Source organism: Neolamprologus brichardi, chromosome 10, assembly GCF_056152115.1.
Source record: "Neolamprologus brichardi isolate AB-2024 chromosome 10, ASM5615211v1, whole genome shotgun sequence".
Taxonomy (NCBI): Eukaryota; Metazoa; Chordata; class Actinopteri; order Cichliformes; family Cichlidae; genus Neolamprologus; species Neolamprologus brichardi.
Genome location: NC_142113.1, coordinates 31,915,751 through 31,938,871, shown reverse-complemented (window position 1 = coordinate 31,938,871; position 23,121 = coordinate 31,915,751). Strand labels below are relative to the sequence as shown.

Below are 23,121 nucleotides of genomic sequence, written 5' to 3'. Positions count from 1 at the left end.
GGCGGGGGTGGAGGTTCAGCTGCCTTTCTGCTTTGCACTTAATTTGTCTGACTTTTTATTTTCATCTTCTCCTGATTGTTAGACGTAGGCACTACAGACTGTGTTTGCGTTCAAGAAACAGGTTTTTGGGGTTAAAACGGGTCACAGCAGTAACCCTGCTTATTGGAGTGACAGCCTAACCTGATGCGTCAGTGCAGTGACACCTTATTCAATTTAGATTCAATTCACTTTTATTTACACGGTGCCAAATCCCACAGTTATCACCTCAAGGTGCTTTATATTGTGAGGTAAAGACTACAATGACACAGAGAAAACCCCAACAATCAAACAACCCCTCTGAGTAAGCACTTGGTGACAGTGGGAAGGAAAAACTCCCTTTTAACAGGAAGAAACAGAACCAGGCTCAGGGAAATACGGACCTCTGCTGTGACTTGATGTGGGTTCGAGAAGGAAGAATTCTGACACTAATTTCCACCCCAGAGTTCCTGGGATTTAATTCCTGCTTGTTTTCTTAATTTTCATTGTCATGTCAATGGTACTTGGCATTTTCACTGCATTAGTTGCTGGTTTTCATTTTAACCTGAATAATCTTCTACATATTTTATGGACTCAACTCATCAGTCATAGTTTATCATCTTTACTGTCTGAAACAGAAAATGTCTCCCGAAAGAAACCAGATAATTCATCCTATAAATTAAAATGTTGCACTGATCATTAACATAATTTGCATAATGTTATGAACAGAATCAACTTGCTGAGATTTTCTTACTTGTATGATTGAGGATGGATGAGTGAAAAATAGGTGTAACTCTTATACATATACGTTGTTAGTATATACCAACAACAAGAATCTTTGTGATCATCTGACCTGCAGACACGCAGAACTGTTTTCTAAACTTCTTAAACTCTGTTTCCAGCTTTTCTTTGACAAATTCACTTTTACTCTTCATCTTTATCTTTTCTCCTCCTTCAGGGATTAAAACTGATGACATTTTGGTAAAAGGCATGCCTCTGCAGTATCCTGTAGGACAACACCGCCTCAATCTAGAGAGATTTCTGCACAGATGATGCCAGGCAGGAGCAATCTCAGTGACTTTTATCATAGATATGACTCTACTGTGCAGCGCTGCTGTCGACTTCAAATTCAACACATGACCTTTACAATTCATTCCACTCATGTCCACTGAAAGGGCTGGAAAACACTGGGAAATGTGGGAGGAAAAATCTCAAGTGAGAAAAACTGGATAGATGCTGCAGTTGAGTATCCAGGTCACTTAACATTCTATGCAACCAACAAAGGGGAGAGCGAAGGTGTCAGGAGTTTCAGACACTATTTATGTGAGTCAGAAGTCCTGAGAAGGAAAATAAAAGCCAAGGAGAACGAGTGAATGATTTACTTTGAGGGCAGCTAAGAGTGACAAGAGAAGAAGAGTGATTCAGTTTAGCTGAGCACTAGCTGAGTTCAGGAGAGAACAAAGACTTCTTGGTGACCAAATGTAGTTGTGATTAACATGCTAAACATAGCAAATACAGTACAGTGTTGTAGTCTTATACCACCCATCATTTCTTTGTATTTTGCTTGGAAAATTGGAAATAGGTGCAGAGATTTATTAAAACCTGCAAAGATACATCGAAATATAAGGCCAAACACAGCATTTGTACAGTATTTGGACTGACCACCTTTATTCCTCAGCACAGCCTGAGCTCTTTGGGGAAGCCTTCTGAAATTTAGTCCTCAGGAATAGTTCTCCAGTCTTCTAGAAGCGTATTGAAAGCTTTTCTTTGGATATTGGCTGCCTTTTGCTCTGTTCTGTCAAGATGATCTTGGACCTCTGTCAGATTTTCATACCTCATCCTTTTCTCCCTGTTTCCCATCCTTAAGATTGGATTCTTGGTCTATTCTAAAGGAAGCCACTTCCATTTGATGAGGCTTTGAAAAAATGGCTCAACTGAAGGACCAGATACATCCTGTGTCAGGTCCTTTTTTAAGGAAATCACTTTCAGATTCTGCTTGTCTGCTGTAAATAGTTTTTAGACTTCTTCTGATCTCCACTTGTCCAGTTTCCTCAATTTTTTAAGGACACACTACATATCTCGGCATGGTGTGCAATGTTTGTGACTAATAGCTCCTTGGGAATTAGGTTGTTGTTGTAAATTGGAAAAATGTGTTTAGCAACAGACTGCTAGTAAAAAGTTCTTGAAGATATTGAAGAATTCAACAAACATCAGCACACAACAAAAGAAAATTCCTCAGAAAATGGTCAGGTAGAAGGACTGGACTGAAGGAAATGACTGGAAAAGCAGCAAATGGTAAAAGAAAACATTTGAAACATCAGAAACCCTGGAGAACTACTGAACAAGAGCATTAAAAACTGTCAGGCTCCTTGACCATTAGGTCCATCTAGGAGGTTTGAAATTTGGGAAACTAAAAACTGTGCACTTATTAGGAGACCACACTGTGCTTTGGACCAATCAAACCTGAAGGTAAAACTAACTAGAAGTTGTTTAACTCAGCGGTCTCCAACCTTTTTTGCGCCACGGACCGGTTTATGCCCGACAATATTTTCACGGACCGGCCTTTAAGGTGTCGCGGATAAATACAACAAAATGAAACTAGTACCAGTACCGAAAAAAATAAGATTTATTCTTAAAACACGTGAAAAGACCCAGGAAAACCGAGTAAACGATAAAAACGATAACAAAATAACGCTGAAAACCGATAAAAACCCTGAAAACTATACATTTCACACCTGAGCCTCAACTCTCGCGGCCCGGTACCAAAAGACTCACGGACCGGTATCGGTCCGAGGCCCGGGGGTTGGGGACCGCTGGTTTAACTGGTTGCCTATGATCATATTTCTCCTCAGCACTTAGACTTCCCTGTAAACTAAATTGCCCTCTACAGCAGGTGTTTTGTTTGAGGAGGCCCCAAATCCAGATGAACAGAGTTTTATTTTAGGATATTTTCAAGTATTTTGTTGGCAGAGAGTCCCAAACAGGGTAAATAAAAAGCAAAAAAGCCCTCTACAAGTTTACAGTCGGCTCATTCAAAAGTTATTCCCCTCGTCTCCTGAGCAATAAAAGGAGAGCAAAACCTAAGAAAGTTGTTCTGCAAGCCGCTCCATAAACACATTAACCCATAACTCATTTTACTCCCTCATTGATTGGAACAAACCATCTCTCTCGCTCTGCACAGTCACAAACCACCGCTGCATGAATCCCCTCCTCCCTCCATCCTCCCGTCCTCCCGGGGCTCGTATGAGGCTGGTGTTGCACCGGCTGCGGACAGGAGGAGCTCTCCAGCCATAAAAAAGGTAAAGGAGCCATTACGGTGCACCTCGGGGAGGCATCGCCATCAAATGACCTGGAACACTTTTAAAGCAGAGTCTCAGCTGACTTCCTCAGACAGCTGCTGTTGAACAAATCTTTCACCACGAGGGGCAGACGGTGTGAGACACTCCAGAACCTGTGTGTAAATGTGTGTGTGGGCGGCGGGATGAAATCCACGTGTCTGTGCGCTTGTGATGGGCAACAGCACAAACAGGTTGGGCAGGTAAAGGCGAGGTGAGGTCAAGGTATCAGTTCGGTTTTATTTCATGTCTCCAGAGGTTTTCTGTTGCTTCCTGCAGCTTGGAGGGAAACGACTCCCGTGGGAATGCAAATGTTCTCTGCATGAGCTATATTATCACTTACCCTTTTCCCCCGATGCTGACTTTTTTAGCCCTCAACACACTGCATATTACTTCCATTTAGCAGGGTGGAACGACCACCCTGCACATGGTGATAGGTGCCTGCTGTTAGGAGGAAGACATCACCTAATGGCTAAGCTACTATTTCTTTAATGGTTGTTATCAGTCCTGTATAATGCATACATCTGCAGTTTTTATTATCTTTGTGTGATGTGCATATTTGTGAAGATATGATGGTAAATCCATCCAAGTGAGCCACGCACTATATGAGCAAAAACACTGGGCCACATCTACACTAGCTTTTCCAAAAGCCGTGCCCCTACTGCAGCTTCCACTCTTCTGTGAAGAATTTCTACAAGATTTCGAAGCGTGCCTGTGGGAATTTTTGTCAGTTCATCCAGAAAAGCTTTTGTGAGGTCAGACACTGGCTGTTGTATGTGGAGCCCAGGCTTGCCATTTCCATTGTAGTTCATCCCAAAGGTGGTTGATGGGTTTGAAGTCAGGGCTCTACACGTTTTTCCACACCAAAAATCATCCAGCCATGCTTTTATGGACCTTGCTGTGGCATCCTATTACAGTACCATGCACGAATTCATTGAGCGCTTTACAACAAGGCGTTCTTTGGGAAATGTTTGCACAGGCAGACTGCATGGCTAGGCGCTCGATTTTATACACCCATGTCAATGGAACTGGTGAAAAAATATGTGGCCTAATACGTCCACGTATCTCATGATGGTAAAGAGAGAATCCACAAATGAACACTTTTAGGATGGGCTCAGGCCGACATTTACTCACGTGTGATGTGTAATAAATTATTTTTTGGAGCAACGACACCAAAACTGTTAACAAACATCCACATTTGTTAAGTTCATAGATTCAAGGTAACGTTTCTTTTTGTAAATGCATGTACAGTTATGGTTACAGACTCTTGTGCATCCGAACTTAGCTTCTAGTTTGTTTCTCTGTATTCTGTCAGAGAGAAAACAGCTTCCGAGGGTCTAGTGATGAAAATGTTTAAATGCATCTCCGCTGGCTTCACAACAGTTTGTGCTTGTGTGTGATGACTTTCTTGTGTAACTGCCAGTGTCTCGTGGCCTTTCTTGCTAACGGGTGCGGGCTGTGATGTAAATCTGCACTGGTCCGTCTCACCTTGGTGGATAACCAACAGTGAGGCTAACAGAGAGTCAATTACGGTTGAACTATGACAGCACCGGAGTTCAGCTCACACTTGATGCAGCGTCCTTGTAATTAAACATGCCAGCAGCTACACGTGTGAAGTGCAGCCTGTCCACACGGCCGTAACAAGGACGCCTTAAGTCAATGCGCATGTGCGCTCGGGAATTACGGGTCGTTCTTTGCGTGCTTTCAAAAATGCTTCGAGAAGAGCGTGCACGACTCTATTTCATTATCTGCCTGTGTGGTCTGTGGGTGTCTAATAGCCAAAACCTTTCTGTAATTGCAGTGGCGGCGCCTGAGGAGAGAGGGGGAGCGTGAATGTGTGTTAGACAGAGGTTTGACAAATGGACATTTGCAACCCTAATGGAGTGTGAGAACGCGATTCTAATTATATGCAGTGCCCACCGTTAGTCCAACAGCCTCATTTCTGACCACACATCCATGAAATCTGTGAGAAGACGCGGCAGCAGCATGGCCGCTGCGGTTGCATTTAATTGGACTAAACTGGATTCAAGGGCACCTTCCTGAGACCGCCTCCCGCCCTCCCTCCCTCTCGGTGTCCATCTCATATCAGCAGTCTGTCTTAATGTACGAAACTGTTTTTGTGGGAAACTTTTAAACACTTTCTTCTTCCTAATCCTCCTCCGCTGATTTTAGCAGATTTGACATGACACGACTGGTGCAACCTAAGGAGGGAAATCCTTTTATCAGCGCAGCCGGCCGTGATGAATGTGAAGACTGATGTGTGTAACGAATCAGGGGATGGTTGGGGGAATTTAGGAGCAGGAAGGAAAGGATGAAAGAAGGAAGGAAGCAGCATGAGTAGATGAACGAATTTGGAGGGTGGGGGGGTAAACAAGCAAAGTTTACGACAGAAAGAGGGCAGAGAAAGGAGGAAGGAAGGATAGAAAACTGGAAAGATGGATGGAAATGGAAGCTAGCAGCACATAGACACTGTGGGGAAGTAATTAGTAAAAGGAGGATGAGAGAGTATAAAACAGAACACCAATCATCTTATGTTCTCTTTTTTCCGCGAGGCTCTTACAGATCCTGGTGCACGGCCAGCATGTGGGAAATTGCCACCAGCCATTATGAGAACGCCGGCCCATGTTGGCGAAGGACGCCAGCTATTGTTTGGATCGATGTTTGCTAAAAATAAGTTTGGACAGGAGAAAATGTTGAATTGAGATGGATCCCCATCAGCCAGCATGGCCGCAGGACAAGAAAAGTTAATTTGTTAACTTGTTGTCGGCGCGCAGAGCGAGAGCTTTGTGCAAAAACCACTTTTAGAGTAACAGGACTCAAAGACAGGAAGTAGTTTTTACCTCAAACCACTCATTGTGTGCTTGATGGCGAACAGTGCAGGCACAGATTTTTAACCCTTTAAAACCGGTCAGAGCAGCACGCTCTGTTTTGCGTAACTATTTTTAAATCCCGGTAGCTCTGCAACCACGTAAGCTAGCGCGATAATTTTTTTTTGCATATGAAACCGGAGGAGTTGTACTTACATCTTATGCCATCAGCTTGTCCTCGGTCACAGTTTCCTTCCACATATAGCTTTGCAAAAACTGCATAAAAAGCGCTTGCAGCAACAAAAACATAATATTCCAGAAACACGCTTTGCCGATCCGATCAGCTGTTCGTAACACTTCCTACGTCCATCAGCGCGAACTATCGCATGTCCACCATGACTTGCCCGAAACCGGAAGTGACGTCATTTTCGCGGAAATGTAGTTTTTTACCATCAGGGCCTTCTGAGCCTATACTGGTGTTTTTAAAAGTTATCTTTGACTTTATGACTTTCTGTGTGGTTTCTGGGATGCTTAGGACTCATATTGCACTGCTGGAAATAGTTTATTTTGATGCATATGCTGCTTTTTTGCAAATTTGCATTATAATATTTATTTTTGTTTTTCCTGCAGTATATAAAAATTGGTGTATTTCAAAAATAAAACTATGAAGACACTCAAAATAAATTTCCTGTGGTGGGAAACTATTTTGTGCAACTTTTTTGTATTTACAGTTTTGAGGGATAAGCCTCTTAAATTTCTCTAACTAGAAATAAATGTAAAAAAAACAAAAACGATTTTCAATTTTTTTGTAGTTTATTGCACTTTTTTGCAATTTATGTAATTACTATGCACTTAATGCAGACATATTATTAAAATTGGCTATAATGGTTGTATTGATGTATAGCAACTTGAAATGCTCCCAAAAATGGCTCCACAGCATGTAAAAATATAATATAAGCTCTGGAGGACTTGGTTCTATGGTAGGTCTTAAAGGGTTAAAAGAGAGGAAGTTAGCCTGTTTGCCCTTGTGTATCTATGTGAATCTATGTAGCGCTATAATGTAGCCTGCACAGGTTGCAGCATTCATACTGTGCAGGCAGAGTCAATGGCAATGTGACACTAATGCAGTCAGCCCCACCCACGTGCATGTTAATCAGAAGGGGGCCAGGAGGGCCAATCAGCAGAGAGCTGGCTATAAATGAAAGGAGGTTTTAATCTGAGGAGAGCACATGTATGAATACATTTACTGTATTATCTTGAATTGTAAATAATGCAACTCTACCAGCATCTAAAAGGGAAACATGGAGCTGAAAGTGAATATAATAGATTTTTTTCTTTCCTCTAGTCCTTAAAAAGAGACGCCATGTTTCAGATCGACGATGACCTGAAGGCTCAGTATAAGAAAATAAAGTATATTTATTATTCGCTGGGATTTTTTTTAGCTAATTGAAACTGTGTTGGAATACATTCATACGCACAGTCGCTTCTGCTGGCACCATTTTAATGATGTTAGTATGGGAAGCTTCGAACTAGCCTGCTGGCCCTGTTTGGTGGAGTTTGTTAAAGTCGATTAGAAATGAATGAACAAAACTCCAAATGAGACAAATAACACTCATTAAAAAAACCTGTCATTTTCAAGAGAGTGATGAGCAGAACCAGAATCAATTATTCTTTTAATCGCTGAAAGCTACTAAAGAAAAAAAATACAAATGAATAAAAAGATGAAAATGTTTCTTCTCACAGCAAAGTTCAGAGGTCAGTAAATCTTTCAGCCTCAGGAACAAAACTATTCTTAAGTTTGGTGGTACAGCAGCAGATACTTGTGTTTATCTGTTTATCTGCCAGATGGCAGCGTGGTAAACAGGCTGTGGACTGTGGATGGAGTGGGTGTCGTCTTTAAATATCCTTCAGAATTTAATAAAAATAGCAGCCTAGCGAATGTTGAGAATGGAGGTCAATGCAAATAGATGCAGTTGGTGGTTGAAAAGTTTTTTCTCATCTTTGTGAAGAAAAAACAGAAAAATTCCACTTTTAGTGGTTTGTTGGTTTTCTGATTCAAAGGCACTTTTCAGAAAAATATATTATATTGAACATTACGTTGCACTTACGTAAGCAAGCAACCAAAAGTTGCAGATGCTAATTCTGCAGAAATCAAGCATAAATTGCAACAGATAGTTTAGGTAAAATGTTTAATTGTGGTTTAACAGGGTCTGAACTCCTGACTCTTTGGCTTTCTTGACTCGTTGGACTTATTCTTCCCTCGAGACCCCGGTGTGGTGAGATCTCGTGCCAAAATGCAGAAAATAACATCCCAGTTGTATTAAACCCAACATAACCCCACAAACTCCTGCTTCGGTGGACACACAGTACCTCTCCGTCTTTGGACTCCAGTCGCAGCTCACTCCTGCAGATGGCCTGGATGTCTCCGGCCTCAGCCAGGATCTGGATTCCCTTCGGGGCCTCCATCAGCAGAGAGCGGGTAGGAGACTCCAGCCTGGAAGCATACAGAGGCAGCAGCTTACAAACGGCAGGTACAACGTTCAGGGTGAGGGGCTGAAGTGAACTCCAACACCGATTCATGTATGATGGGTGGGAAATAGTTTACATGATACATATGGCACAGGAGCCTCGAAGGTTTACATGGAAACCAAGCACCAAGTTAACAGATGTATCAGAAAAGAAAGGGTCAATTCAGCAGTTGTATAAGTTCTATTAGTAAATACACCCAAAATGTTCATCAGTATCAGACTGAAAGTGCAAACGTTTTAAAAACTTGATTCACGTCAAACTAACATATTTATGTAAGGGAATCTGCTCATTAGACTATTGCATTACAGACATTTACAGCATTTTACAGGTAAATATTTGTTTCTACGAATAAACAGTTAGAATAACATAGAATTATGTGAAGGCCATTTGGGTACGTGGATCATCTGTTCAGCTAACAGAAAAACCAAATGAATGGATTATCTACTTCTATTTGTGAATGACACTGTAAATTTCACTAATGCACTAAGAGGTTCCAGACCTCTGAATCGCTGCTAACATGTCTTCAATTCCTTCAATGATCTTAAATTATACCAACATTTGTTTTATACCTAATTCACCAAGACGTCAACAATTTGTAGTTAGAATAAGCCACAGGTTTCAAGATGTCCAGAAAAGTTACAAATTGGGAAAAAAGTTGAAAGTGGATGTAGAGTACTATGCTATCTCTTAGAGGTGGGAATCACCATACATCCCACGATACGATATTATCACAATACTTAACGCATGATATGATATTATTGCAATTTTTTAAAATATTTTGCGATATTCAGATTCTGTACATAAAGGTAAACTTTATCAATATTCATTTTATCTAATATCAAAGTCTCACACTCAGTCTTTCTCTCATTTCAGTTTTATTGTTGACAAACTGAACGGTTTGTATTACAGTCTAGTCCAACTTAACTGAATGCAAATTAAAATAAGTAAACTGTCATGTTTATTGCTGCCCAAAACAAGTTAAACACATTTGGACAGTGAAGGAATGTCAGGATTCTTGCTCAGAAAAAGGATCAACATGCTCTGAAGTCAGAGCACAAAAACCTTTTTTGTAACAAAATATCAATTTCTGCTGTCGATACATTATTAGCAAACAAAATATCACGATACTACACAGTATCGATTTTTTCCCCACCCCTACTATCTCTATATTTGGCTTCCAAGTGTTGAGTGAGCAACAGTGGTCAAGCCAAATATTGACTTTCAAGCTTGTTAGAATTGTACAAGCTCTGTTTTTGCCTTTTATCCTCTATTTCCATCTGTGTTTGCACACGTTTCAATAAGTCACTGCACCTGTTTCATGTTTTTCTAGCTAAATATTTAAAACATGAGGTCTAAATCAAGACTTTTGCGCACAGTACTCTATTACCCATTTTTATATGTCTTTGCGGTTCAGTGATCTGAACGTACGTGTAATGAAAAAACAAAAACAGTCTGAAGAATTGAAGAATAACGTGAGAACAGCCACTTTGAAACCAGTGCTGTGAATGGAGCACAAAGTAAGTGGATCTGACACTTGAACACTACGGCCCCTCTGCATGCTGTGGCTGTTCAAAATTTCTGCATGAGGATTAAAAAAAAATCAGCCCACTCGGCTTCACATCTTGACAAAACCACTCAGAGCTACAAGCCGATCTCTACAGGAAGCTGCAGAGATGTCAGAGCGCCTCACGACAGTCAAACCTAAACAGGAGCGCTCTGTACACTTCCTGTCACCACGCTGGTTGTGGATAAAATACGTGATGTTTTTTTTTCCACATGGAAGGTTTTAGCTGATACCACAACGAGAGAATGCGAGGTTTTGTTCTGAATGAAGCGTAGCTAACGAATACTTGGATTCTTTGCAGTCAGCGACTGCCTGAAGTCTACAAATGATGGACTTCACCAAATGTTAAGTTTCCTTGCTTGATGTTCTCCGTCAGGCTTTGACTGTAGTCACCCGCAGTTGTTCCCTGTTTGTGGGTCTGTCTGCATTGTTTGCTATTTAATATGCAAAACCTGCTCTGCTGGAATCAGATGACAAACGTGACAATCGAAGAATATCCCATTTCTTTGCATTGAGAAACTCGTGGATTGGATCTTTTGACGCAAAAGAATCCAAAACCATGAATCTTTAGCAGTTTGTTTTGGGTCGTTATTTGCTGTCTGATCAGGTTTGCTCTTTTTTCTGAGTCTGAGCAGAGAGAACAGCTCCGTACACATCAGAAGTCACTGGCAGCCACACATACTCACAAACCAAATCCACCGTAACTAACAGGTGATGCAGTATACTGAGAATGTGAGTGTTTCTCTCCTACTTCATATTTTTCTCATCATCATTCTGATTCACCTTGGTTTCATCTGTCTTTTTCCAGAACTTTTCCGAAACAGGTTCTTTTACATGTTTTCTTTGGAAAGTGTCATCTGTCCTTAAAACCAGTGGTTTGTGTTGTAAAGCTTCTGTGTTCATGAGGGTGTCTCATTTATCCATAACAATGATAGGCCCACCTCTTTGAGTGTTCTTAGCTTGGTTAAATGTTGTGAATGCGTTTTTGTTGGAAACAACGTTGTTATTGAGTTTAGCTGCCGTCTTTGGTCTTTCAGGCCTTTTGGTGTGGCTGGAGAGTTTATTATAAGCAGCTGCAACAACCACCTTAGGTTGGTTGTTGGGAGGCAACCTGTTTCCAAACAATTGTGGTCCAATTCAGGCTGCTAACATATTAAAAAATTAATTTATCACCTATGAATGTACACAGACTGCAAACAGCTAACGTAATCTCTAGCAGAGTCAGTCTGTGCCGATGAGCACAGCTCAACTGCAACACAGCTCTTGGGAACAGGGTCTCGTTTCAACTGGTAGCATCTAGTTGTGTTGTGGTATTCCTGTAAAAATGCAAGAGTGCAGCGTGCCTATGTATAACTCTTCAGGTAAATTACTCTCCTGCAGCAACTAAATTTGTATACTGAATATGATTCAGACAATAACAGAATTGCAAATTTTGCAAAGTTATCATAAACAGATTGCATGTAATTGCCAAACTGACCTCATTCAATTGCAAACCGATTAGAGCGACAGCTGTTGGCTCCGCCTTTTTACTGCTTTACTATCATATGAAGACAGCAGTGGTCACAGATCCAAAGGAACCACTTTAGTGCTGCTGTCTCCAACCACTGTTTCCCCCGTGTGGCCGTAGCATTAGCCTCCGTGCACTCAGTGTGTTAATCTGAAGCATGTTTTCACTATTTCCTCAGCTGAGACTCTGTTTCATGCATTTAAAACCCAGATAAACATGATGTGTTGACTGGTTTATTCATTATAGCAGAGATTCTCGTTTATAAAGTAGAAAGGTAAGACAGAAACTACTCGGAGACGGCATTGCTGAGGAGTTTTTTGGTGGTGGTGGTGGAGTAAGAAACAAACCCATAAATCAAAGCTTCTATATGACTTGCAAAGTGTGATTAATCACTGGCTCTGTGCATATTTTTAGTCTACTGTAAATTACCCTCTAAAGTTTCTTTTAACTGTATTTTAAAGCTAAGATTATAACGAACTCCTCCACTCTTTAAATAGAGTCTTGAACTGGAAGTCTGTATCTGCTTGAACACTCCGCTTTAAGTTTGAAATGCACAGATGATCACAGGAATACTTATGTGAAAGGTGTAGAAACATCAGTTGCAGTGAGGAACTATTACCCAGCTCTGCAGTTCAGCTAAGTACTACTAAACATTCACCTGAGCAAAAAACTGCAAAGTAAATTAAAAGTGTGCACACCTGTATTTTCACATTTTTCCTTCCTGTCAAACATGATGAGAAAAGCTAGAAATAAGAAGAACGTTTAAATTTCTAAAAATCCATATAACAGAACTCTGAAACTGTTTATATGCAATATATAAGAAATCTATATGAGAAAAATCACAACAGAGAGTAAAGTCATGCAAGTTGCATCAGTGAGAGTAACAAAGATTACAGAAGAAGCACAAGAATAAGATGGTAGATGAACCCATGTGTGCTGACATAATCTCTAGATGCTGGTGTCATCCCTCGAGTTTGCTCCTGGCGTCATTAATGAATAAATTCACCTGGGTGGTGACCTGCGTTCCCCCGAGAACAAAGAACACCGAGGCGCTGTTGCACCAGATGGAAATGTCGAAAGAGGCAAGAAAGAAAACCAGCAGCAAAGTTCACTTTAGTTTCAGAGTTCAGCGTCGGGTTATCTGGGAGGAAAGAAATTCCAGGATTTTCTTCATTTCATGACAAAAGTAGCTTAAAGCTCTTCAAATGACAGGACGTCAGTCTGGAGGAGTTTAATATGGAGAGAAAGATAAATTTACAGTAACTGAGTCAAAACTTTATTGACGTTTTTATCTTGAGCGTATGATTGTGTTATTATTCTAAAGTCCTTCTAGAACAGGTTATTCATTCATAGAAAATCCTACTTGTGCTGATGCCAGATATACTTGTTTAAAAAGAAAAGAATAAAGCTTTGTTTTCAGTTAATAATAATAATAATAATGGATTGGATTTATAGCGCTTTTCAAGGCACCCAAAGCGCTTTACAATGCCACTATTCATTCACTCTCACATTCACACACTGGTGGAGGCAGCTACAGTTGTAGCCACAGCTGCCCTGGGGCAGACTGACAGAAGCGAGGCTGCCATATCGCGCCATCGGCCCCTCTGGCCAACACCAGTAGGCGGTAGGTGAAGTGTCTTGCCCAGGGACACAACGACCAGGACAGAGAGCCCGGGGATCGAACCGGCGACCTTCCAGTTACAGATACGCTTCCCAACCCCCTGAGCCACGGTCGCCCCAACAAACTATCAAAGTTACACTTTGATAGTTTGTTGTAGTCTACTTGGTAAATGGACTGACTCTTATGTAGCGCTTTCTACACTACCTGAGCACCAGAGCTCCAATGGATGCATTGGAGAGCAACTCGTCCGAGGATATTTGGCGAACGGGGATCAAACCACTCCTTGGATACAGTCAGCCAAGGAAAAGCAAAAATGGACACTAACACTGGACAGTTGTTGATTGGCATTTTTTTCGGGAGGCAAGGACCTAAAGACCACAATTTTCTTATGAGTCTCAATTCCTTCTGTGGCATTCGGTGGTGAATTTATCACAAACAACATAAAAGCATAGATCCATCCTGCCTTGTAGTTTCAGGTCAGGGTGGTGGAGTAATGATGTGGTGAGATATTTTTTGGATCCCACCAGCTGAGCCTCTTCAAACACCACAGCGTACCTGAGTATTGTTGGTGACCACGTCTACGTCTTTATAACTCTGCATCACAAAGCTTGGCCATCTAAAACTGGTCACGGTACTCATTTGGCCTCCAGAGTCACCAGAAGTCAATCACATCTCTGGGATGTGGTGGAATGGCAGAGCTACATCGTTGATGTGCAGCTGACAAATCTGCAGCACGTGTTGGTAGTGATGCTATCATGTCAATACTGACCAAAATCTCTGAGGAATGTTTCTAGCATCGCATTGCATTTCATAAAGACTTAAAGAAATAAGAAGGGGGTCCAACCTGGAAGTAGCAAGGTGTACGTAAAGAAGTTGGTGAGAATATTGGTAATTATTTCCTATTATAATGTCCCTGACATTACCCTTGGTAAAAAAGTAATTTGATTAAACTAAGAAGCCATGCTGACATGGTGTTTTTTCATTTAAAATCCCAGCAGTTACTGTATTTGTAACACCAGTGAGCTCGAACTAAAGAAACCTCTGTTCCAAAGGCAAATGAGCGAATTACCAAATTAAAACTTCAGCTTCCTTTGCTTTATCCCTTGATCTCTGCCACAAGGGTTAATCCCCACTGCATATTAATTACTGCACATTGAACAGAGGCTGGTAATTAATTAAATGCATAGTCGTTAATAACATAATGTCATTGTGGCTGATTGACTTGACCGCGTGCTTAGTCTTTATGATAAGCGCTCTTATTAAGACGTGCTCTGTATAGATGGCGTGAATCAGTCCTTTGGTTAACTTCCTGACGAATCCCTCATTACTGTATATCAGCCCTGTGCTCATTTCTATAGTTTTTGCCTGCCGTGATTGATTTGTATTCTCAGCGAGCTGTGTCACTGGGGGGCAAATAAAAACAGATTAGAGACAACACAATTTAAAACTGTTGTATCTGGACATTAAGAGAGCATGGACTAGACTTTAATCTTACACTTTGCAAAACAAGGGAGTAAAAATTGATCCCATAGAGGTGGTTCGGAGAATACTGAAATGCCTCTTCAAGCCAAAGAAAAAAGCCCCGAATGCCGATGACTGAGAACATCCAGCTCCCCATTACTCTTCTGACTTTTCTCATCGCCTCTCAAATTCAGGGTTTGAGTGCAAGTTGGATGACGGAGTATCACGATGAGTGTTTTCAAACTAAGTAACCCATTTTTTGGGAACCTGACCAACTGTATTTCAGCTCCTTGTCAACTCTGGTAGCACTCAGAACATAAAAGTCACGTCAGTTGGTGGATGTGGCTAAAAAACCGGAGACGCTGTAGCAACTCATTCAGAAGAGAGTCCCACCCTAAAGCATAGCGTGCTTGATCGTCTGTTTGACTCTAACGGGGAACATAAATGACAGCATAGCCATTGTATTGCATTCAGTAGGATTTCAAACTAGTGATTAAGGATATAAACTCATCAGCCAGGCGTATAATAAAGTTATGTATCAAGAGAGCTCACTCCTGTACGATGTAATACTCTCATCACTTTTCTTAGAAGTCGGAGGAGCCTTCTGCTCCAAAATCGACACCTTCAGGCTTGATAGATATTAGAAGGCATTTAGCTTTCCTGTTGACAGCTTAAGTGTTTTATTCAATTCAATCAAATTTATACAGCACCAAATCACAACAATAGCCGCCTCAAGGTGCTTTATATTGTAATGTAGACCCTTACACACAGAGAAAAACCCAATAATCGTATGACCCCCTATGAGCAGCACTTTGGCGACAGTGGGAAGGAAAAACTCCCTTTTAACAGGAAGAAACCTCCAACCAGGCTCAGGGAGGGGCGGGGCCATCTGCTGCGACCGGTTGGGGTGAGAGAAGGAAGACAGGATAAAGACATGCTGTGGAAGAGAGACAGAGATTAACCCTTTAAAGCCGGTCGGAGCGGGCATGCTCTGTTTTGCGTAACTATTTTTAAATCCCGGTAGCTCTGCAACCACGTGAGCTAGCGCAATTATTCTTTTTGCATATGAAACCGGAGGAGTTGTACTTACATCTTATGCCATCAGCTTGTCCTCGGTCACAGTTTCCTTCCACATATAGCTTTGCAAAAACTGCATAAAAAGCACTTGCAGCAAAAAAAAAAAAATATTCCAGAAACACGCTTTGCCGATCCGATCAGCTGTTCGTAACACTTCCTACGGTGGAATAGACGTCAGAGCGAACTTTCGCATGTCCGCCATGACCTGCCAGAAACCGGAAGTGACGCCATTTTTGCGGAAATGTAGTTTTTTTTTTACCATCAGGGTCTTATGAGCCTATACTGGTGTTTTTAAAAGTTATCGTTGACTTTATGACTTTCTGTGTGGTTTCTGGGATGCTTAGGACTCATATTGCACTGCTGGAAATAGTTTATTTTGATGCATATGCTGCTTTTTTGCAAATTTGTATTATAATATTTATTTTCGTTTTTCCTGCAGTATATAAAAATTGGTGTATTTCCAAAATAAAACTATGAAGACACTCACAATAAATTTCCTGTGGTGGGAAACTATTTTGTGCAACTTTTTTGTATTTACAGTTTTGAGGGATAAGCCTCTTAAATTTCTCTAACTAGAAATATATGTTAAAAAAACAAAAACGATTTTCAATTTTTTTGTAGTTTATTGTACTTTTTTACAATTTATGTAATTACTATGCACTTAATGCAGACATATTATTAATATTTGGGCTATAATGGTTGTATTGATGTATAGCAACTTGAAATGCTCCCAAAAATGCTCTGGCGGACTTGGTTCTATGGTAGGTCTTAAAGGGTTAATAACAGGTACGATTCAGTGCAGAGAGGTCTAATAACACATATTGAGTGAAGAAGAAATACTCAATGCATCATGGGAATCAGCATAACTAAAGGAGGATTCAGGGTCACCTGGTCCAGCCCTAACTATATGCTTTAACAAAAAGGAAAGTTTGAAGACTAATCTTAAAAGTAGAGATAGTGTCTGTCTCCTGAATCCAAACTGGAAGCTGGTTCCACAGAAGAGGGGCCTGAAAACTGAAGGCTCTGCCTCCCATTCTACTTTTAAAGTGTACTTATGTAGTTTCACAGTCAGATGGCACAACAATAGATATTTTGCCACAATGACAAAATGTATTATTTTAGAACAAAGGTGAGGCTTTCAAACCCAAGAGCATTATACTAGCTGTCAAGCATGGTGGGGGTCGCATCATGCTCTGCAGATGTTTTGCTGCCAGTGGTTCTGGCACAAAGTGGATTGAATGATGAAGGAGGACAACTTCACCTCAAATCAACAGCAGGATGAAACACAAATGAGTGTTCTAGCAGGACAAAGATCCCAAACACATGGATATAAAGCAGGCAAACCTCCGAAATCTTAAACTAAAACCTCTAACTCTAATTTGTGACTACATTTAACAGCTGGGTCCATGCCAGGAAACCACACTGCTACCAATTCTGCCATGAGGTGAAAGTAGAAAATACAGAACATGTGATGGAGCGAATTCCAACAAAAGGTGCCGATAAAGAAATATGAAAAGCATAAAATGTAACAAATCACAAGAGGTAGACACAAGAAGGAGGACAGTGATATTTATATACTGAAGGCTGATTGACAAATAACAGCAAGTGGGACTAGACACAAGTGAAAACCATGAAACAAGTAAAATCAGCACAGGATATGAAAAGAAAACTAACCTTCAGTGGAAAACAATCGTAAAGCGAATACCAAACTAGACTAGAGACATTAAAGGCAAAGAAGGATGAAGGTATAAACCGAAAAGACAAGAAAGAGGCAGGAATGGGGAGATACTGAGGGAAATCCAACGGAAACTGACTTTAAACAATCCAAAGGTCAAAGGCTGTTGCTCGTCCTTGTCCTGTATAAATAAATAAAAATGAATACACCGCAAGACGAAGAAGTTTGTTGAGCGTTCAAAGGACCTCAGACATATTCTGTGTCAGTGGAAGGGAGGTTATAAAAAGAAATCCTCCTCTATTACTCCTTCTAAAGGCCTTCCTCCTCTCTCATCTCCGCTCATTCTCCCAGGTTGCTCCTCGGGGAGTCAGACAATGAAATATTTCTCTCTCTCCGCCTTGTATCCGTATTCATTTCCTCTCCACCACCCCGGCGAATTGAAACTTTGTCTCATGCTCTTTCCCATCTCCTCGCCTCTCGTTCTAATATAAAGTGTTTTTCATATTTTAAAAGAAAAATCCAGACTTAAAACAGAAGTGTACAGAACAGATTTCAAAGTGAAGAATGCTTCTTTAATGTAATCCTTCCATCAGGATATTTATGTACTTCCACTTTATAATAATATATTCCTCTGCCTGTTATTCGTCTTTTGACTCTTACTTTTATTTCCTTGCTGTCGCCTATTACTTTCGCGGCTGCCGCCGCCTCATTTCCCCACAGCGATCAATACGGTTTCATCTCGTTCATGTCTTCCATTCCACTTTTGGACATCCTCATTTCCTCTCTCTCCTTCCTCAGCCCTGCCTCATATCTACAACTACAATCAAAGGTTAATAACTCTTCCTCCTCATATTGTCTGCCTTCAGATAACAACTGGTATGTTTTTTTTTAATGACACCGACTGTAAACTTGCACAGACCGAAGCCTGCAGGCGGCGTCCGCACGCTCCCCATTGGCTGCGCCTGACTCCTTTGTCCTTGGCCACGCCGCCTTCGCCTGATTAGCTGCCACCGTTTGCAGCGGTCAGAGCTGTTTGGTGTTATAAATACAGTGTAAGCTACGTTGAGTTGGAACGGGCTGCCTTTGTGCTACATAGAAAATCATAGGTTAAATGGCAATCTGGGGCAGTGAGAGCGCTGCTGATCGCTTCGCGGGGCTTTATGATTGGCCACTCGAACACTCTGCTGGAGAGCAGGCCATCCTCTCAATTACCAAGATCAGTGTGAGCAGAAGGTGTGGAGGACAGCGAGGAAGAAGAAAGGAGTGGGTGTGATATTAGAGAGGACAGACCGAGGGGGGAGGAGGGGGAATAAGGGCCTGGATGTGCTGTCTTAATTCTTTTCTCTTGGTTGTGATAATGCTCAGATGTGCTAAATGTGCCTGCAGAGGGAGACCACCTTGAGTCGTGATCTCTTTTGTCATGGCGCTATCTACTGAATAAATATTTCTTTTTGTTGTTGCAGTTTTGTTCTTTTTCAAACCGCTTAGGCTCGGATTAATGAAACAAAAAGAAAGGGTGACATGGGAGGACGAACGAGGGATGAAAGGAGGGAGATCAGAACCTGGTGTGGCAGGGAGAGGTGAATGAAGATCGAGGTAATTGAGGCGAGAAGATGAGGATGAGGAGGAGGGGGCGGGGTGAGGATGGAGAGAGGAGACGGCAAATGAAAGCGAGGCGAGAGAAGGGAGAGGAGATTGGAGATGGAGAGGAGGGCAGATGGGATGTAAGAAGAGGAGAAAGAGGTGAAGGCAGCGCTCGTTGAATCTGTGATTTCTGCACAGATCACAGTGGTCGGCTTGGTTGGCAGCGCCGTGACTTCTGCTCTATAATTTCAGTTTCTGCAGCGCTGTTGCCTCGTGCTGAAGTCCTCTAGAGGACACGAGACAGAGCGGACACATGAAAGTTATTTAATACAAAAGGAACAGGTGATTTTAAAGCACCTTTAAGGTCAAGTCCGTTCATTGTGAACTTTCACACTGAGCCTCAAGAAAGTGTTTAAATCTGCCCAAAGCATAAAAAGCAGTCTGAAAATTAATCTGTGGGACAGCTTTGGAGTTCGGCCCCTTCTCTCCTATTGGCCCGCACCGCTGTCACATGACTGTCAAGGCTGTGTCTCTTTGCAGCAGCAAAAACGTCTTGAAGTAAAGCTCAAATTCAGGACGTTCACAGAGGAAAGTTTTTGTTGTGTGTGGTTATTTATTCTGTTTTCTATAGTTTTGATTGTTTCCATATGATCTCTTCATGCTCTTCTTCTTCACCTTAAAACAGGAACAATCAGCGCACATCATCACCGCCGTGAGGCTGGCGTCTTTCTCAGCACTGATTGTCTGTGCCGAGGAGATACGTATTACTTCTAGATTATTGATCAGCTGTTCGTCCTCTATAAGATGTGGTTCTGATTGGATATTATTCCCATTGGTTGTGGTCACGTGACCTATCAGGTGATTTAAGATGGAGCCGCCCTGTGTTTCATTATTTGATGACGAACAGGTGTGCTTCACTGCTAGCTGGGATAAACAAATTGCATTTCTACAGTGTGTAAACTGTTCATCCTCTACACTGCCCTCATCATCCCAACCTATATGTATAAATGCTGCACCTGGCTTCCTCCCTACATTCATTCTACCATCAGCACACGGGGATGTTACGGCCCTAGTGGGCCCTCCTCTTGAAATTGCCCTTGTGTGGGTGTGGTGTTGTTCTCTCTCCGCCTCCTCCTACCCCTCTGTCTCTCTGGCTGTATCCCAATTCAGGGTCTGCAGCCTTAAAGGCCGCATATTAAGGCCGATTACGTCACCGCGACGAAGGCTGTCCCAATACAAAGGCTGCTCGAAATGCGGCCCTCAAATGCGTCCTTCATTTCCCTGAATTTTAAGAATGTGGCGGTGTAGACTTCGTGGCCCAACATATCCCAGAATGCCTAGTGCGGCGGTGGGTGTGGATAATTTTGCCAAAAAAAACAGCGGATGAGGGGCGCCCGAAGAGTAAACTTTAAGTACTAAATATTATGTCACTTATTTATGTGCAAATGTTTAATAACGAAGAACATTAAAACATTACTGTTGGCCACATGTCGGCAAAGTCATGTGACATTAGTGACGTTTGTACTAACTTGGTTTTAAAGCCTTTACTTTAAAATATACGCCGTTCAATAGCTGAGCTTAATCAGAGAATGATCAAAGCTCATGTAGAAACAAACAAACAAATGAACAAAAGATTTTCTCCTTCATTTCTGTCAAACAAAGCTGTATGAAACGTTTCCAGCTGTTAGTATCATGGTTGCTAGGCAACCTGGGCAGTGCAACGGAGGCTAGACCGTCCCATTTCACAAGCCTCGCACTTCCGGCCTTAGCGGTCTTTAAGTACGTGGCCCTTGTGGAACTTTAAGGCTGCAGACCCTGAATTGGGATACAGCCTTTCACTCTGCCCTCTCTCCAGGACGCACCTGCTGTTCATTACCCTCATTTGGCAGCTGGACCCAGTCAGCAATCACCTCTCTGAGGTTACATAGGCTGGGGAAGAACTGTGTGATGTGGGGGTTGGTTTGTTTCTGTGACTCTACACTGTTGTTCTAGGTGTTGGAAAAGACCGCGAGTGTGTCCTGGAGCAGTGGGGAGAGTAGCTGCATGTGAGCAGTGTGGGCTTGTGGGCCTGAACAGCAGCAGCAGTAGAGCTTGCTGCTGCTAGTGACAGGGTGGGCCTGTGGGCCCTTGGAAGTGTCTCCTTTGGTTGTTTGATCGGTTGTTTCCTTTGTTGTTGTGAGCTCTTCTTTCTTTTGGTTTTATTGATAAAGCACCGTTGCCATCTCTTTATGTTAAGATTATCTGTAATAAAACCATATCATATGCTAAACACCTCTGTCTGCTTTCCTTTTCATTCTGTTTCAGACCCATTTGTTACCGGTCCTAGACCTCCATCGTGGGGACGTAACAGGGATCATCTAATTCTTGGATTTCCCTCTATAATTCTGAGTCTTACACGACAAAGCACTGACTGACCGTGACCGTTATTAAGAAGTGGTTTAAATAGAAGCCGACTGAATTCAGTTCTATTCAGACTCACTTTCATTTTCAGTTTGTTTTATTAGGCCAAGTTAAAATGATGAACCTGTTAGTAAGGATGCACTGAGCTGATATTTGGATTGGTTTGGATATCGTGACCACGGGCTGATCTATCCAGTTCATGTCTATGTTGCTCGTGGTTTACTGTGTCATGGATCAGCAGCAGCGTACTGCCAGCAGCTTTTCCTTTACAATATGTTTTTCACCGACTCACAAACTGTGGTCAGGAGAGTTGACGTGACGGCTAACACGCTCCCGTCTGCGTCTCGCTCTCTTGCTTTCGCTGCTGTGATGTTCTGTCCGATGCTTGTTGGAAAGGTTTTACTGCACTTAACACGTCATCAGCTCGATATTGTTTAACTTCACCGGTCTCTCCAGCTTCACGCTACACCTGACACGTGTGGTTACAAGAGGAGGTGCAGTCGCAGGGAAAGCAGGCAGAAACTAGCCTCATTTTCAAAGGCAGCAGGTGGGGATGTAATTCCTCGGATAATTTCTTTACTGCCTTTAATATTTTAAGTATTTATGAGGATTTTTAAAAAACTGTTTAGTATTCAGTATTATTTTGGTTTTACTTGCCTGTCGAAGCCTTTGCTTCATCATTAGTGCGTCTAACGGTGCTAACAACATTAAAATTATAAAAATATAATCAATACAGGCAGAAGAAGAGGTCCTGGAGGGAACGCTGGGTTCCCGACTGTCTCAAACCTTTTTTGTTTCTGTCCATCACCATGGCCTCAGTCCCAGTCGCATTACGCTACCGTGCACGGCGAAGCGCTACAAGATACACGAAGAACCGAGGGACAAATCAGGCTAATGCAAGTCTACCAAAGTTTCCATGAGGACCTTCACGTGTTATTTCATTCAAAGGGAGAAAAAGTTCTTCTCACTGATGCTCCCATTTTGTTTCTGTTCTGCTTCTTTGTTCTCTTCCCCTCCCGCATTCGCTTTCCTTTATATCGCTTCATACATATATTCCCTTTATCTCTCAGCTGGTCGGGATACAAATGAAGCTGCACTTTCAAATTCGCCAGTGCCGGCGAATCACAAAGGCATTCTTCAGATGCAAAGACACATCCTGTTGACAAGGTATTACCACGCAGATGGATGTAACGGTTATGGCTTTGATGAAGAAGCGGCGGCGGCTCTGGCTGGGATGCGTGTCTGGCTGCCCGAAAATGTGTTAGGGGTTAATATGATATCCTGAAATAGGATTTGATTCCTCGATTGCTATCTGCCAAGGAGCTGGGAGAGATTAGGGTAAGATTAGATTTTAGCCATGCACGAACGAGCTCGCTCGCCTTTTTCTGACATAATTGGAGAGTTTGGGCCATATTTCATTCTCAATTGGCTAGTTGTCACCAAAGATGCATCAACAAAGGGGAAGAGGAAGAAAAACTACGCCTTACTATAGACTTTTGTGTTGTGTGGACAGTGACCTGACGACAGGCACCTAGGAAACAATGTA

General features: G+C 42.0%; 1 protein-coding gene across 2 annotated transcripts in view; it reads right to left on the bottom strand.

The window, feature by feature from the left end:
- sgcd (sarcoglycan, delta (dystrophin-associated glycoprotein)) overlaps positions 1-23,121 on the bottom strand; it is a 484,520-nt gene that overhangs the window by 6,868 nt on the left and 454,531 nt on the right. For both annotated transcript variants that reach the window (XM_006785143.3, XM_006785142.3), the window contains one exon: positions 8,528-8,651. In XM_006785143.3, the coding sequence (XP_006785206.1) occupies positions 8,528-8,651 (124 nt within the window). The remainder of the gene's footprint in view (positions 1-8,527; positions 8,652-23,121) is intronic.